The sequence below is a fragment of the Zalophus californianus genome, chromosome 13, assembly GCF_009762305.2.
Source record: "Zalophus californianus isolate mZalCal1 chromosome 13, mZalCal1.pri.v2, whole genome shotgun sequence".
Classification (NCBI taxonomy): Eukaryota; Metazoa; Chordata; class Mammalia; order Carnivora; family Otariidae; genus Zalophus; species Zalophus californianus.
The window spans coordinates 77,363,152-77,381,817 of NC_045607.1; the positions used below are offsets into that span (position 1 = coordinate 77,363,152).

The window sequence follows — 18,666 nt, forward strand, 5'->3', positions numbered from 1 at the left end:
AGACTAGGACTTGCTCCCTTGGCTCTTACATTCCCGTATAACTTCAGACAGCGGGCAGGTGGTCTGGGGGAGAGAAGGGCCATTTCCGGCAGAGAGTTAAAGCCTCTACCAAGCGGTGATCTTGAGCTGGAATTTTGGAACTTTAATAAATGTTTAAAGAACGAATGAATGACGAATGACCATCGAGCTCGCGGTTGTCAAGAAGCTAAAGAACGTCTCTGGCGTCAGAATCGTAATGAAAAGGAGAAAGGGAAAAGAAACAGGATTGTCGGAGAACGGCATTTTCAGAGCAACCAAGATCGAAGAGGGATTCCCGCTAGAGGTTCCAGCGCCGGGGGGTGGGGGTGGGGGCCGGGAGAAGCCCAGGAAGGCCTGACCGGCGGACCCGCGAACCGGCGGTTCCGGGGCCACGGCTGGGGGCGGGGCCACGCGGGGGCGGGGCTACGGAAGCCGAGCGGGTTGCGAGGTGTTTGGCTGAGGAAGTGTGCGCAGGCCTGCGGCGCTGGGCGGGCTCAGGCCCTCCACCGCTGGTCCCCCCGCTCTCCCCACCCACGCCCTCACATATTCGCCCTCGCCGCCGTTCCCAGGGCGGAGACACAAGCTTTTAGTCGTTCGGCGGCTTCGGTTGGTGCGGTGGCGTGAGGGGCTCACTGCGGCGTGTGGTCGGCGCCGGCTGGGCCGTTGCGCGCCTACCCTCCCGGCCGGCCGTGGGGGGATTCGGGCATCAGCCGAGCTCCTGCTGGTGTTCCCTGGCCGGTCCCGGGTATCCCGGCAGCGCTTCGACGGCGGCTTCGCGGGACCCGCGGACCGGGTCGCAGCCCGAGCCCCGAGCGGACGGCGTCATGAGGCACCTGCCGTACTTCTGCCGCGGCCAGGTGGTGCGGGGCTTCGGCCGTGGCTCCAAGCAGCTGGGCATCCCCACAGGTGAGCGCGGAGGGTCGCGGCCCTCCCCCCCCTCGGCGCACCACCCCCCCCCTCCGCCCCCGGCTCCCGGGGTTGGGTCAGGTGGGAGCCGGGACGTCAGACGCGGGACTTGGGGCGGGCAGAGTGACGCCCTCCACTCTGCTCGGCTCTTGCTTTGTTGAGGCGGAGGATCTTTGTTCGGATTGAGGAAGCTCGTCCTCACCCACCGCTCGGGGCTCACCGGGGACCGGCTTGGGGGGTGGTAAGGGCAGAAAGCCGAGCTGAGTTTCGGGATTCCCCCTTTCCCGCCTCCCTATCCAACCAGGCTAGAGCTGCCAGGCATGGCACGCGTCATCCCCATTAAATGGAAACGTAATGTGAACCAGATTGGTTAAATTTCCAAGCCAACTGTAAGGTTTTTTTTCTCTTTGTATGTCTTGTTAGCAATTGGATGAGAATCAGTTATCTTTTTTGGTCTGTCTGTATTCGGTTCAGTAGTCAGGACCTGACTGTATGAAGAATTCATCCTTAAAAATACATACCAGGGTTGTTCCTAGTCTTTGCGTTTGGGACCCAGCCACGTATATTTTGGAAAATATAGAATGGTGCGACTGATAATCATAGGCAGGATGCCGGGAAACTTATGAGCATAACAATTCAGGCTAGCCTTCCTGCGATTTTTATAAATATTTGCTGTGAAACTGTTAACACTCAGAATATTATTTCTGTTACTTAGCTAACTTTCCGGAACAAGTAGTTGATAATCTTCCAGCTGATGTATCGACTGGCATTTATTATGGCTGGGCCAGTGTTGGAAATGGAGATGTTCATAAGATGGTGGTGAGCATAGGATGGAACCCATACTACAAGAATACAAAAAAGTCTATGGTAAGGATTATATTATATAATAATTATATTATATATATATATAAAGAATTATATTTAGAAAATGGGATAGTAATTTAAGGTACTATTCAGTATTAGATGCACATAGAAATCATCAGTGGTATTCACAAATTGGCCAAATTACTGGAATTTTTGGCAGTTTTCTTGAAGGATTTTCAAAAGTGAAGTGTTTAGTTACTGTTTGGATTAACTTTTCGTCCTTTCACTTTCAGTGTGTTTGTGTCTTTCGATCTTAAAGTGAGTCTTACAAAATAAAGTGAGTCTCTTGTAAAAGGGGAAGTATAATTGGATTGTGCTTTTTGATCATTGTTAATCTCTGCCTTTTCATTGGAGAGTTCAGTCCATTTACATATAAGCTAATGACTTGTAAGGAGGGACTTCTGCCATTTTGCTGTTTTCTGTAGGCCTTACAGCTTTTTTGTTTATTTCTTCCCTTACTGCCTTTTGTTTTTTAACCTTTTTTTTGTAGGGACACATTTTGATTCTCTTACTTCCTTTTGTGTACTTTCTATAGAATTTTTGTGTGTGTGTGGTTACCATGAGGAGTGCATTTAACTTTCTACAGTTATAAAATCTAATTTGGATTTATGACAATTTTGATAGTTCATAAAACTCACAAATTACATCCTTATACATTGTGTGCCCAATAACATTAATATTTTCATGCATCTATCTTTTAAATCATGTAGAAAATAAAAAGTGGAGTTTCAAGCCTAATTGTAATACTAATTTTTATAGCTGTCCATGTGTTTACCTCAACTGGAGATAAAAGTGAATTACTTGGAGCACCTGGGTAGCTCAGTCGGTTAAGCGTCTGCCTCTTGATTTCAGCTCAGGTCATGATCTCAGGGTGGTGAGATGGAGCCCCTCGTCAGTTCTGTGCTGGGCATGGAGCCTGCTTAAGATTCTCTCTCTCCCTCTCCTTCTGCATTCCCCTTAAAGAAAAAAAAAAAAGTGAATTACCTAAGAGCATGTTTGATAAAATTGAGCTTGCTACAGTTGATATAGTTCATTCACCCTTTAATTAATTGCTCACCCTGCTAAGATAGAAATGCTTTCTCCATAGATGGTGCTTTCTAATAAAATCGCAAGGTGATGCTTTTTTTTTTTCCTCTCAAACTACTTTGAGGGTGTACCCTTCTGCTCTTTTCGTAGTACCCATGCCATTAAGAGCTTGATCTGCTAGATAAGGCTGGATCTTGGTCAGGTTAAGTGTGTGGCAAAAACGAGTAGATCTAAATTTCGTCCTTTTGGAAGGGTTTGTAGAAGTCTGTCACAGTTGGAAAACCACAGGGCTAAATCCTGGTACAAACAGAAATGGTGCAGAATTGCTTAACATTGTGTTCAGTGTTTCTTAGTTTTGAGTATTAAGGATGTGGAAATTATTTGGAGTAGATAAAGAACTAATACAAGAACACAAAATAGTTTTCTGTAGATGGGGAGGAAATGAAGAGTAGAGGGAAAGCTATTCCATGATAAATTTCAGGTAACAGGACTATTACTGTAGCAAGCCAGTGAAGGAATGCCTTCCAAGTCCTGCCAGAGTTAGAAGAAACTCAATTTTCTATTGGTAGGAGGTTCATACTCTTCAGGTTTTCTTTTTCCTTTTCTTGCCAATATCAGATATCTATGATATGCCTGTTGAAGTCTTTTCCCCTTTTAAAAAAAATTGGATTGGCAGTTTTAATTGACTTAAAGAAGTTCTTTAGTATGTCCTAGATGCGCTTCCTTTGTTGGAATATGTATGCAAATATTGTCGCCTTCTGTGTTGCTTTTTTTTGTTTGTTTTAATGGAGTGGTGTCTTTTGAAGAACAGAGGGTCTTAATGCTGATATAATCCAATTCATCATTTCTCTTTTATGGTTTAGTGCCTTTTATATCCTATTTAAGGAATCTTTGCCTACTCCAAGTCATAAAGATACCTTTGTTTTCTTCCAAAAACTTGTCTTAAACTTTTCTCATCAAATTGATTTTTGAGTATGGTGCAAAGTAAGGGTCAAAATTAATTTTTTCCCATTTGGATATTGACTCAGCCCATTTCTTGAAATACCATTCTTTCATGACAGCACTGCACTGTCACCCTGGGCATAAACCCTGTGACTTTATATGTGTGAGAGTCCAAAATGTGCTCATACAGGCTTGGTCTCCTGGTCTGTCTTTGGGCCATTACCACATTGTCTTTATTTTCATAGCTTTTATAATAGGTCTTGATTTCTGACTGTGTAAGTCCTCTACTTACTTTTCAAGATTTTGGGGGGATAATTTCAGCCTTCCACATTTCCTTATAAATTTTAGAATCTCTTGACAGTTTCCGTCATTAAAAAAAAAAAACAACTAGGATTTTGACAGGGATGGCATGGAATCTGTAGATGAATTTAGGAAGAGTAGACATCTTTACCATTTTTCTCAGTAATGTTTTATAATGATCACTGTTGATGCTTCTGTCTTAAGTATCACTTCATATATTAGATTTTCTTAAGTCCTACACAAAATATGCCTCTATCACTAAGTTTCATGTTTCTAGATTGTTTAAACTTCTCAACATCCAGTGCCAACATCCTAGTCCAGTTTCAACCATCTTCTGTATTCTCTTAATTGGCTCTCCTGCTTTTGGGCTAGATTTCTTTTAAGAGTCTACTAAAATTCAGATTGCAGAACATCATCTACCTCCTCCACCATTTTGCTTCGACATGTCCTGTACCCATTTGTCAACATTGTTCCTTGATCAGGATCCTGCATTGGCTCTTCTGCCTACCTATCGGTCTTCAGTTCTGCCTAACCCTCGGAGGTTTCTATAACGTGGTGTTTGTCAGAGACACATGGATCCTGATTAACCTTAGAAATTTTTTTTTTTTTTAAGATTATTTATTTATTTATTTGACAGAGAGACAGTGAGAGAGAGAACACAAGCAGGGGAGTGGGAGAGGGAGAAGCAGCCTTCCCCCTGAGCAGGGAGCCCGATGCGGGGCTCGATCCCAGGACCCTGGGATCATGACCTGAGCCGAAGGCAGACGCTTAACGACTGAGCCACCCAGATGCCCCAGAAATGGTTCTTTTAATAGTAACCTCTCTTAATACTTTGCTCCTTACTTGGTGGTGTTTTGTTTTTTTGTGTGTGGTTTATTTTTTTATTTATTTATTTTTTGCCCTGGTAAGACTTAACTACTCTGCATGTTAGTTTTTTTAAGGATTTTATTTTTAAGTAATCTCTGCACCCAACGTGGGGCTCAAACTCAACAACCCTGAGATCAAGAGTTGCATGCTGTACCAACTGAGCCAGCCAGGCGCCCCTGCATGTTAGTTGTTTTTTGTTTTTGTTTTTTTTAAGATTTTTATTTATTTGAGAAAGAAGGAGAGCACAGAGGGAGAGGCAGACTCCCTGCTGAGCAGAGATCCTGACAGGGGGCTCAATCCCAGGACCCTGGGATCATGACCTGAGCCAAAGGCAGATGCTTAACCAACTGAGCCACTCAGGTGCTCCCTCCCCCCCTTTTTTTTAATAAACAGCGAATCATACCAGATTTGTGGTATAACATCTGCCTTACTCAGTTATAATGTTTATATGTAAGGTCAGGGGCAAGAACAGGACTGATGGAAGAATTCAGGAAAAAACTGCACTTAGATTTTAACCTGTCTTTAAAAATTTAGTAAGCGTTGATTGTTTCATTTAAATTATCCCCACCATAAATGTGGAGACATATTTCAAATTTCAGGAGTTCTATAATTTGATGGTAACCTTTTTAACATTTCTTAATTCTAGGAAACTCATATCATGCATACCTTCAAAGAGGACTTCTATGGGGAGATCCTCAATGTGGCCATTGTTGGCTACCTCAGACCAGAAAAGAACTTTGATTCTTTAGGTAAGTTCTGTTTAGGTCTTCTTAAGTATTACTGCAGCTACTTCTACTGCTTCTCTTAGTAACAGCATGGCAGGGGAGCAGACATTTGAGCATTTACTGTGTGCCTTACATGCATTAGTCCTTTCACCCCCACCAAAATAATATGAGGAATTATTTTGCCCATTTCACAGATGAGGAAATTGGCAGAGAGGGATTAAGTAATTTGCTCAGGGTCACATCAGTATGTGATGGAGCCTAGATTCAAACCCAGCAGCAGGCTGGCTGCTTCTCTCCCAACAGTGTGAAGTTAGTGAAATCTTTATTTCCTTTTCATACTTTAAGTAATAAGTGGGAATGGATGCTGAGATGAATAATGGGTGCTTTGCAATGCTTAAAGTATAAGAAACTAAATCGATACTTGAAACAAATGGTATCAAGGATGTTAGTGTAGTGTGGTTGTTTCAATTCTGTAGAATTTGACAAATGTGAATACTGAAGAGGCTTGGTCATGGGTATTTCTTCCATTTGGTATTTGTGACATACCTTTGTGCTTATGCCTTTCTCTAAGAAATTGCAAGAAGATCAGGGACATCTCTTGTGGACCATTGATTTTTACTTAAGTCTGGAAGAAGGGATAGAACAAACATTTATCAGGCATCTGCCCTGCGCTGAAGACGCTGCCAGCCTTTGGGTTTTTAGGAGTCCGAACAAAGGCGTGGGGCAGTTTTTCATCATTTCCCTGCTCTCTTCTCTCCACAGAGTCCCTTATTTCAGCAATTCAAGCTGATATTGAGGAAGCTAAGAGACGACTAGATTTACCAGAACATTTGAAATTCAAAGAAGACAATTTCTTCCAGGTTCCTAAAAACAAAATAATGAATGGCCACTGATAAAAAAAAATCATCTTACTCTTATTAATCCATTCACTGTTTTCTAATATTTTACTGCGTATAACTCCTCAGTCGTTACATTTTGAAAATCAAACATTTTCCTACAGCTGTGAAGTAGTTTAAACAGTACAGTGTCTTTACCACATTATGTTTCAACCATTCAAATTAAACCCATCATGCTATAGTCCTAAAGTGATTCATTTGGAAAATCAAGATTCTTTTTTATGTAATATGTTGATTAAAATTTACCACTAGAAAGGTCTTAAGTGTCTTGTAATGGAAATGAGAATGTATATAAGTGTGGGTAAAAAGGCAAGTCGCTAGATTTGAGATAAGAACTAATAATTCTCATGGTACATAGTAGTACGTATGTACTTGTGTAGTACGTGCTGCTAAACAGAGGAGGCTTATGAAAGTAAATGTATTCAACAGAGGTTTGAGAGTTGATTATAAACCTAAGGGGAAAAATCCAGACTTTATATTTTTGATAATTTGTCTGTTAATATATTATTGCAAACATGTAGACGTGTGAATGTTTTTTTTTCCTCTTGTGTGAAGTTTCATTGTTGTGAGTCATTTCCTTTATGAGGTCAAATCATTGCACTGTGTTCCATTTTGTTTTACAGCTGCCTCAGTTCTAATTGGAGACTCCCTCTCCTTACCATTTTGTTTACCTCCTGAAGTGGTAAAATGAGTATTTTTCTAATCTGTAGGTCTCATTTTTGTGTTGTTTAACACTTCTCCTTTTTAAGGGTCGATGTTCAATATTTTTCTTGACTTTGGTTCTTTTTTCCTTGAAACAATTGTCCGTGTTTTTTTTTTTTCCTATTCCATTTAGAATACCTTACAACTGTTCACTTAGACAAAAGATTGCATCTATATCTACTATTCCATCCCTTCGCTATATAAGCAATGATTAAGTGCATATCCATATTGCATTTTAGGAAAAATATCCCCAAAACTTCATTAGGTTTCCTCAAGTTTAAATGAGCACACAGCAGTTCATTTGTATATACCATTTTCTTAAAGAACACAAAACATTTGTTTTCCCCCTAGGGAAGCCATTTAAGAACCAATTAAGTTATGAAAGTTGTTTATTTTTAATGTAATTACATGTTCCTGAGCAAATGTAAACTGTTATAGCTGTGTACGCACAACGTGATTTAATGCTAAACAGTGCTTGTAGCTCGGGGGAAAGGCATAAATGATAAAGTCTTAGTTACATAATCCTCATACTCTGCATTTTTTCTTCCTCCTAACTAAGAAGTAATTTTTGGCTACTTGAGACTCTTATTTATATTGGCAGGAAGTTGAAATCTTTGGGTATTTAGGAAATTAAGATTACAGATTGTTTGGGTCTCCTGAAACAGTACCTTTCATTATTGTTCACTTAAGCACCAGATTTAGTGTGGGGAAAGGGAACAGAAGTACAGAGAAGGTAATTTTAAAAGTAACTCATTATAATTCATTTTCCCTGATCTGCATAAATAGAGAACAGATTTTAAGAAAAATATAAAGTATGTAGAAAAACACCTAAAACATCTGGAGAAAGGGGAAGCATGGATAAAGTCAGTTGGATTGTGTTTTACTTTTTGGTATATGAATTTATGGCAAACAATGTAGTATGTGTCTTTCTTTTATAAAAAGACTTAGAATATGTAATTTAATGTTAGAGATCCTATACTTGAAAGAAGCCGCGATTATTAGTGGCGTTATAAAGCAAAGATAAAAAACAGACATGGAAAGTGTAAAAACAGATTTGTGTTTGTTTGAATAGCCTGCTGCTAATTATGTCCTCATTAAGTGTGTGAAATCTTGGTCACCTGACAACTTGAAAATTATATATTGTGAGGTTTAAGAGTTAGTTAATAGTGTCTATACTTCTTAAAGTTTTGTATTAAGTATGTATTATAAGAAATGGCAGCAGTACCATTTTTGATTAATCTGATTTCAGGCCTTGAAATAAATCTAAGTGATGTTTCTTTCCCTGTGTCGGTTTGAATCTTTTGCCTTGTCTGTGTGTAGGTTCCTCATGTGCCGGCTGGTGGTCCCTTGCCAATGTGTTCGAGAGCCTGACTGGCAAGTTGCAGGTGGCTGCTCGAGGGGGAACCTGCTGTGCAGTGGTAATTCTAGAACCAGGGGCTTTGCCTTGACAAACCCTTGTTGATGCCTGCAGCACAGGTTGCTTGGAGAGCATTCTATTTTTTTTTTTTTTTTAAGATTTGTATTTATTTAGAGAGCACAAGCTGGGGGAGGAGCAGAACGAAAATCTCAAGCAAACTCCGTGCTAAGCCCGGAGCCCGACACGGGGCTGGATCCCACGACCCTGAGATCAAGACCTGAGCCTTAATCGAGAGTCAGACGCTTAACCACCTGAGCCACCCCGCTGCCCCTGGAGAGCATTCTATTCACAGGGTTCTCAAAAGCCTACTTTTCTGAGGGTGAGGGTCCCCATTATATTTTTAGTCCTAAGAGCCAGAGGACTAGAAGGCTGAGTTCCCTTCCGTAACTCCTGCTCCAAAACGGTTCTGCAGTCTTGGTGACTAGCAGCCCCGGGAAGGCCTGCTTATGTCTGGCGTATGCAGAGGGACACATGCTGCTCTTTCAGCACCTGTCCAGCACTGTCCGCACTGGGGCCTTACACGTTTGCAGCTAGGGCTGCTATTGGAACAGCTGGGATCAGGGAGACGTAAGCTGGAAGTTTACTAGGAACTTAGGAGGACAGTTTTGCTTTCCTGGTAAGAGTGCTAGCCTTTTCCTAGTGTGCTAGCCTTTTCCCCGCCCTGTAAATAATAAGTGAAGGTGCCCTGTAAAGAGATGCCATCAGAAGCAAGAGTTAGCAGCAAGGAATTCTAGAACAAGCTCTACAAAGATGACAGATACAGGGATTATCAGATAGAATTTGACGTGACTTGAATATGTGTAAAGAAATGAGTGTTAAAAAGGGTAAAATGAGGGTGTATACAAATTGGACGGAGGGGAGATACGTGGGGGATGAAGAAATAAAGGGGATTAAGAGGTACAAACTTTCAGTTGTAAAATAAGTCACAGAGATGAAAAGTATAGCACAGGGAGTATAAGTATGAGGACAGATGGTGACTACACGTAACGGTGGAACACGCTAGTAATGTACAGAATTGTTGAATCAGCATGTGGTACACCTGAAACTAATATAATACTGTATGTTAATTTAAATACATTGTAGCTTTATTAGGGTATAACTGACCTAACAGATTGCACATATTTGAATTGTATGACTTGGTAAGTTTTGATATATGGATACATACTTGTAAAATCAATGTCAAGATAATAAAGTCACTCCCCGCCCAAAAAAAACCTGGGGAGAATAAGCATGAATTTAAAGTGGTATTCATATCTTCAAATCTGGAATGTCAGGTAAATTTAAATGTTTACTCTTTAGGCTGGAGGTGTAGATGAGTACAAGATGCCAACGCTGGATGGCAAGTTAATTTTTGTGCCCCCCTCCCCGGTGTGTGAGCAGGTGGGACCTTTGGTGGAGGGTGGAGCTGTCATGAATGGGATTGCCCTTATAAAACGTTACCCCAGAGAACTTTTCTTCGTTCTTTCTGCCCCGTGAGGACACAAGAAGTCAGCAGTCTGCAACCCAGGAAGCATCTCATCAGAACTTGACCATGCTGGCTCAGACTGGCAGCCTCCAAAACTGTGAAAAATAAGTTTTTGTCCTCTTTAAGTCATCCAGTCTGGGGTATTTTGTTACAGAAGCTTGAACAGACAGAGGAAACCTGATGTGAAGCTTAAAATAGATGGCCTCCTCCCTTCCCTGCACTCCTCTCCCTTCTCCCATTCCTCCTCCCCCCCTCCCCCCCAACTCCTCCTCTGTCTCCCCCTCTCTTTTCTCTAATGGAAACAGGTGTGAGCCATTGGGTTGGGAGTGAAGAAGGTACAAAGGCATCATCTATAAAATATTTGTAATTTTTTGCTTTGCAACTAGATTTGAGATGTCAAATTGCCGTCCTCCAGGAGATTAGTCCTAATTGTGTTCTTAAAATCAGTGCCGTAAACCAGTACTAGTTCTGTGGGTTACCCAGCACAGTGGGAGAGCAGAGCTGCTGGAGGGTATGGGGAAGGGGTGGGTGCCAGTCCCTGTACAGTCTTGAGCACTCACTATTGCTATCTGTGCGAGACCCTCATCTTTTTTGCTGGAATTTCAAGTTTATTGAAGGCTCTCCAACCAGTACAGAATTGCTATCAAATGAAGTTTTTTCTTTTGTTTTCAAACCCCTCCTGAACCCAACAAAACCTAATACTACTATTCTGAGATTTCCATGTATTTCAAAACTAGGACTGGGCGCCTGGGTGGCTCAGTTGGTTAAGTGACTGCCTTTGGCTCAGGTCATGATCCTGGAGTCCCGGGATCGAGTCCCACATCAGGCTCCCTGCTCAGCGGGGAGTCTGCTTCTCCCTCTGACCCTCCCCCCTCTCATTCTCTCTCTCAAAATAAATAAATAAAATCTTAAAAAAAAAAAAACAAACTAGGACTTTCCCTGGCCCATAGCCTGACAAGCTGGACCTGTTCTCTACTGTTTGCTATAGAACTCGTTTGAGTACTTCTTTTGAGGTTTTAGAAGATGGAAGGAAGTGTTATCTTGGATTCCCTGCCCTTAAAGTTTCTTTTTCTTCATTCCTTTTTACAGTCTTGCAAAAGGATGGATGATAATGAAATATCTGTTATTGTCACAGCTTCACTACACTGAGGATATCATGGTTTTTGTAACAGCACAGTTTTAGAAGTCAAACGCAGGTAACTGGGTGCACATTGAGCATTCCAAAGAGAAAGGACCCTGTTTCACCATAGAGCGTCAAGATATGAGTGGTTACATTCCATCTACTGACCAAAGGTAAATTTTAGCTGTTGTAGCAACAGGAACTTCAGTGTGCTTTTACTTACACCATTTCAAGGTTCTTCACAATAAGCCTGAGCCATCTAGCTAGATATTGTTACCACTCTTCAAATGAAATGAAAACATCAACTCAGTCCAACTCAAGCTGTGTAGGAAGAAAGTTTCAGAGTTGGGTGTTGGGAGCCCAGCCTATTCCAAGAGGGAAACAGTCTTTACAGACTGAGCCTTATAGCAAGTTATTTTACTTCCCTGTGGCTTAAAGTCTTACCTGTGAAACAGGGGTAAGAACAGTGCCTACCTCATAGGGTTGTTATGATGATTATAAGGATTAAACAAACTGATCCATGCAAAGTGCTTCCAGTAGTCCCAGAAACCCAGTGCCGGTTACTTTTGCAAGGTGGTTATTTCTTCCTTGGGCCAAAGATAACATTGCAACTTTAAGAATACAGCAAACTCTTCCCTAGATTATATGCAGAGTCTACTTTTGGTCAGCGGTAGACAATGCTTTCTGTGAGCAGAAAATGCACAAATACTTATGGACCGACTACTGTGTGTTACCTACGGGCAGTCTCCCAGAGAAATTCCAGTTCGTTTGACTTTATAGTCCTCACCTCCATGTGGTTCCTGGTATATTTTAGGTCTCTGGGAAATAGGGGATTTAAGTGCATTTCCCGGGAAGGAATCATGGACTCTCCTTACATCACCCAGTTGCAGTAAAATAAAGGAGCATCACGTCCCTTCATTTTTTCCAGTACCTTCCAAATGTGGAAGAAAAAGCAGCCCTGGAGACTTTCCTGCAGATGCCAAAGGTCTCCAAAAGCCAGCATTTCAGGAAAAGATGAATTTGCTCTTCTATACATCCTCTGGTGTTTTATTTCACAGTGTTTACTGAAAAGGGTTTTCAGGAAAGGAACGAGAAAGGAAACAGATGGTGCCAAATGAGAGCGGTGAGTCCCAGATTTCTCCACTCTTTGCTGGCTCAGAGCAGCTGAGAAGCCCGCGGGAGAAAGAGTGGGGGATTTGCTGTGCTCTCGCCCCTCCCTTCCAGCGTCGCCAGTCCCTCGGCTATGTAAACAGGGCTTTGATGTCACAAGCCCAGGGAGATCATGCTGAATGAGCACTGCCAGCTCTTCCTCCTGCCCTCTCCTGCCCTTCCAAGGGTGACGGAGACTTCCGAGCAGCGGGCAGAGGAAATAAACAAATTGACAGGGTGGGCTCGCTCTTGGTTTCGTTTGTAGCCCAGAGGGAGTGAAACCAGGAGGAAAAAAAAAAAAAAAGGCTTGAGTTGGGACCAAGTAAAGCCCTTCCCCACCCATTGCCAGAGAAGGAGTATACAGCCACACCCAGGGGAGGCCCCATGTCAGCATGACCCCCAAAGGGCCAAGAACGATCTTTAAAAACGGCACCGGGAGGAGTTTATACTTCAGCTGGTGCGCAGTTTACAAGTGTCACACAGGCTAAGATAAGAATGCGGATAGCCTCGGAGCAGACAGCAGCTCTCTTTCAATGCAGCTTATGTCAGAAAAGAAATTCTCCTTCTACACCAAGCCACCTTCCTTGAGGGGTTTCCTTAACACTCCATGTTCTGTGGCTAGCTCTTCTTCCCTCTCCTCCAACCCTACCACCTTTGTATCTAAATGCTTTGACCTCCTGGCAGGTGGAGGTAGATGTAGCAACTAATGCATTTTGCAAGCCATGCATTTTGCATGGCTCTGAAGATATATGGAAATCAGGCTCAGCTTCAAGGGTGAGCCACCTACGCGGTCACACAGGGCTTGCGGCTTAGTAGGGCAAGGGCCCCAGGCTCGTATTCCGAGCTCTCCTGCTCACCAAAATGCTTAAGTTTTACACTGGGCCCCACGGATTATGTAGCTGCCCAGTTTTCTGAGAAACCCCCTCCAGATGGTTGGCCTGAGGATATTGTTTGATTTCTCCGTTTCTACCGTGTAAGTGACAGCACAGGAGAACAGATGAACGATAACCTTGGTGTAGCACCTTCCAGCTTACAACAGACTTTCCCATGCCTGAGGTCATTTCCTACTCACCAGCAAATGTACGGAGACAAGCCCATGTAAGGCCACCGGAGAGCCACCTACAGGGGACGAAACTGATCGATTTCACAGGCAAACAGCTCTTTAAAAAAGTGAAAATCAACGGAAAACCAGGACGGAGAAATTATCCAGATGTTTTACAGCTGTGCTGCAAAGGGAGGTCACGGAGGCAATAAAGGACTCAGCGTGGAGTTTGGCCAGAGGGATCATGGGGAATAAAAATTCCAATCCCAGGCAGAGAGAGAGAGAGAGAGAAAGACCGTGTCCGTAGAGCATCAGTCAGCAAGATCCCTCAAGGTCCCTCATGGCTCAGGGATGTGCATCACGAAGTCCGGCTGAAAACTCCTTTGTCAAGGATTCTTTGATGAGCAATTTGGTTTGTTTTCTGTGTTCCTTTGTTCCAGGAACAAATCAATACTGACAACACTGCTCAAGCCCCCCTTAGAAGCTGGCCGGCCCCAGACTAAATACGGTTGACCTTGGGCAGCACTGGAGTTGGGGCGCCCATCTCCCATGCCTTCAGATCTCCGCCTCTACCTTTTGACTCCCCTAAAACTTAACTACTTATTAGCCTACCGTTGACTGGAAGCCTAGCCAATAACACCAACAGCTGATGGACACGGTTTGTATGTTACATGTTATATGCTGTATTACAAGAAAGCTCCAGAAAGCAAAACATCATTCAGAAAATCGTAAGAGAAAACCTATGCACGATACTGCCCTGTACTTAGTGAAAAGATCCACATGAAAGTGGACCCACGCCGTCCAAACCCGTGTTGTTCAAGTATCAGCTGGAGCACCTATGGACCACCTCATGGCCTGGGGGTCTTCACTGCTTCCACCTGCTTGCCTGACTTTATGATCCCCCACCTCGGCCTGGCTTGTCACCACAGCCCTGGTTGCAAGCTGATGTCTGAGGTCCACACCACTGCTCCTCGCTGCCGGGCGTCAGACGCTGGCCGCCTTCACTGGGGACTGGGATGCCTGCAAGGCTGTCTGCGACTCACAGCCATTTTGGGGACCACAGCGGCAAAGGAGAGGATGCTGGCATGAGTTCTCAGCCCCACCGGCTGTCCGGACAGTCCTGCTTTCCTGACTCTTCTCAGTCCACTCTCAAATCCTGTCACCTTTTCTACATGGAGTCACAAAGTGACCCAGAAACAGACTGTGTTGCTGTCCTTCCTTGTCCATATTCTCAGCACGTGCCAAAGATTCCCTGTGGCTTCGTAGGCAAACTCTAACGTGAAGTTTTTCATGACTCGGGGAGAAAGGAGGGGTTTATTGGAGAAGCATGGATTCTCTTGGACAGTCTAGGTATGCATAGGATTTCTTTTTTTTTTCCAAGTTTACTTCTTTTTTTTTTTTATTATGTTTGGTTAGCTACTGTATAGTACATCATTAGGTTCTGATGTAGTGTTCCATGATTCATTAGTTGCGTATAACCTTAAGAAACTATTCTGGGGCTCCTGCTGGCTCAGTTGGGAGATCCCTCGACTCTTGATCTCGGGCTCGTGAATTCAAGCCCCATGTTCGGTGTGGGGATTACTAAATGCAACAAGAACAGAATACTATTCTGCTGGCAGGGGGACTACGGTTGCTTTTTAGACAGTGAGGAGGTGTGGAGAGATGAACAGATTTCATTAGAGGTCAAGCATTTGGCCAACGTGTTTATCGAATGTATGGCCCTTTAACCAGAACTTTCATCACTTCAGTGAGGAAAGGATTTGATTTCCTCCTGGCTTTGGAGCAAATCACTGGATTTCTGAAAGAACTATATCCTGTTTCCCTATCTGTTGAGAAATCGAGTAAAACAATCCAGTTAATGATATGCTTACTTAAAACCACTCATCCAACGTATTTGCTTTGCCTAGAAGGCATTGTTAAAGTGCTGAGTGGGTGTGTCTTACAGATTAAGTATGTAGAGCAGGTTAAGTCTCCTTTTCTCTCCCTCATGTAATCTTTTTTTTTAAATTTTATTTTATTATGTTAATCACCATACAGTACATCATTAGTTTTTGATGTAGTGTTCCATGATTCCTTGTTTGCGTATAACACCCAGTGCTCCATGCAGTATGTGCCCTCTTTAATACCCATCACCGGGCTAACCTATGTCCCCACCCCCCTCCCCTCTAGAACCCTCAGTTTGTTTCTGAGTCCATAGTCTCTCATGGTTCATCTCCCCCTCTGATTTCCCCCCTTTCATTTTTCCCTTCCTGCTATCTTCTTCTTCTTCTTCTTTTTTTTAACATACAGTGTATTATTTGTTTCAGAGGTATAGGTCTGTGATTCAACAGTCTCACACAATTCACAGTGCTCACCATAGCACATACCCTCCCCAGTGTCCATCACCCAGCCACCCCATCCCTCCCATGCCCCACCACTCCAGCAACCCTCAGTTTGTTTCCTGAGATTAAGAATTCCTCATATCAGTGAGGTCATAGGATACATGTCTTTCTCTGATTGACTTACTTCGCTCAGCATGATACCCTCCAGTTCCATCCACGTAGTCTTGCTTCACAAATCCTTTGAAAATATAGGTTCATGGGAGGGAGACTATTAAGCTTTCACTGCTACTAAAATGATATGGGGGGGAATTAGCATTTATAGAAACCCTTCTGTATACCAGGCCCATTGCATATGTAATGTCATTCATTCCTCAGGGCAACCTTGCAAGGTCTGGAGTTCCAAGTTTCCCACACTTAGTGAGGAATCAGGACTTGAGTAACTTGTTCAAGATTCCAGACAAGGAAGGGTCAGTGCTGGAATTCGATCCCAGGAATCCTGAACTCTCAAACTCGTAGCATTTCTGTTATGCCGAATCATCTTTATAAAAATGAATACAGACATGGTGAGTCTAATCGGGGCATCACCCACCAAGATTTAAAAAAAAGCGGGGGGCTTCCTACTTACGAATGGTTTATGAATGGACAGAATGAGATGTAATTATTGAAACTGAGGTGAGGCCATATTTTGTGGAGCCGGCACTGAGCCAAATGTGTGGACATTTGTGCAGCTTTCCCACTTAGGCTCGTTGGGTTCCCTGAGAAACAAGAACACGAGGGGGAGATGATACGAAGGGAAGGTGGGGTCCCCCAAATACAGTGTCTGCTTGCCAGGTCTGCCTTACCTCTCTACTAACCCCTGGTTTGCAGGAGGACTGATACCCTTTATCACATGGAGCTGAAATAGAGCTGTGAGTTCAAATTCATGTGAGAAGTGCTTATCATTCTATTTTATTTTTTATTACATAATCTCGACACCCAACGTGGGGCTCAGACTCACCACCCTGAGATCAAGAGTCTCATGCTCTACCGACTGAGCCAGCCAGGCTCCCCATTGTGCTTGTCATTTTAGAGAGGGCAGGAAAGTTGAGATAGAGACTTAGTGCTCACTCTTACTGAGCTTGGCAGACACTTTGATTCTCCCAAACACTTCCCTCAGCTTTTCTCCCAAAAAAGTACCTAGAGGCATCAATTTGCTTTTTCTCATAGTCTCTGTGTTCTAATGGTTTGTTTTTTCTTTCCCCTAATTGCATTGCTTGCACTGTCCCTCATTTTGTGGTTATTTGTACACACATTTGTTGTTGGTTTTTTTTTACCTTAATATTAAACTATCCGGGGGCAGATAATGTTGTTTGTTTGCTACCATTTGTTTGTTGCTACCATTCAGATTGCATGATCCACATAGGGTTTTCATTTTAGAAATACACTTGAAATGGCAGTGTATATAAACTTTTATATCTTGATTATTATTACATGTAACTATTATAGCATATTTTGTATAGTCTTTTATTTTGGAAGGGGTTTTTTTTTTTTTGTATAGTCTTTATAAACTTACTTTTAGAGTACTGTAGTTTTAAATTACAAACAAAAGTGAAACTTTTTTTGTAAACGCTTTGGTACTGTTTATATTTCCTAACAAGGACTTAGTAGATTCAAATAGAACAAATATTGAAAAGACTCAACACAGTTTTTGCTAAATTGATTTCCAAAAGAGTTTTATTGGCTATGGTAGGCAGAGTTGTAAAGTGGCCCCTCAAGATTTCCCATTCAAATCCCCAGGATTGTGCATATGATGAGATCTCATGCCTATAATTATGCTATGTTAAGGCCAAAGGTAGATTTCTCCACGTGGGCCTAATGTAATCATGCCAGCCTTTTAAAAGCAAAGAGTTTTTTCCAGCCAGTAGCAAAAGGGAAAGTCAGAAAGATTCAAAGCAGGCGGATTCAGTGCATGGATGCTGGCCTTGAAGGAGGGCTGAGCACCATGCACAAGACCAGAGTGGCTTCCATGAGCTGAGAGTGATCCCGGGTCAACAGCCAGGAAAGTAAGCACGGACCTCCATCCTTAGAACTACCAGAAACTGAATTCTGCCAGCAACCTGAGTACCTTGCAAAACAATTTTTCTCCAAAGCCTCTAGGTAAGAGGCTTGCATCTTGATTTTACCCTTGTGAGACCCTAAGCTGAGAACCCAGTCAAGCGTACTTGGACTTCTGGGTTATAAAACTGTGAAATAGGGGCACCTGGGTGGCTCAGTCGGTTAAGCGCCTGCCTTCGGCTTAGGTCATGGTTCCAGGGTCCTGGAATGCGGATTGAGCCCCACATCTGGCTCTGTGCTTAGCGGGGGGTCTGCTTCTCCCTCTCCCTTGCCCCTCTTCCCATTCATGCTCTCTTTCTCCCAAATAAATTAACAAAATCTTAAAAAAAAAACCTGTGAAATAATAAATGCATATTATTTTAAGCTGCCATATTTGTGGTAGTTTGTCATGCAGTAATACAAATGAATACATTGGCTTACTCTGTACCAAGTAATACACGAGGCTGTCCACGTCTCTACGGGTAGCAGTGGACAGAACTCCGGAATCATGCTGCAATTAAAAGTCTTTGCTAAAACATTATTATTTGTTAAGTTTGTTTTCCTTTGACTGCTGGTGGAAATGAGGAAACAAGTCATTATTTTGTTGCCTTCTGATAGCTTTGGAGTGAGGGAACTAATAAAAAAAAAGACAGGAATTTCTGGATAAGAGATTTGACAGAGAAAAATCACAGAGAGAGAGATTCTACCTAAAAAATGTGGTGTGTTGAAGCTGGATTGTCTGGGCTTATGAAAGCCAGTTGTTAATTGTTCAGGAATCTTCTGAGTCAGTTGTTAGACATGGCAATTATTAAAAATTCAGTTATAAAACCTTC

The 18,666-nt window shown here is 42.7% G+C and overlaps 1 protein-coding gene across 1 annotated transcript; it reads left to right on the forward strand.

Annotated features, from left to right (window-relative positions):
* Positions 1-480: 480 nt before the first annotated feature.
* RFK (riboflavin kinase) lies at positions 481-8,526 on the forward strand. Its single transcript, XM_027616642.2, has 4 exons — positions 481-924; positions 1,640-1,791; positions 5,570-5,672; positions 6,411-8,526. The coding sequence occupies exons 1-4, from the start codon at positions 843-845 to the stop codon at positions 6,539-6,541; spliced, it is 468 nt and encodes a 155-aa protein (XP_027472443.1). The 5' UTR covers positions 481-842; the 3' UTR covers positions 6,542-8,526.
* The last annotated feature ends 10,140 nt before the right edge of the window (positions 8,527-18,666 follow it).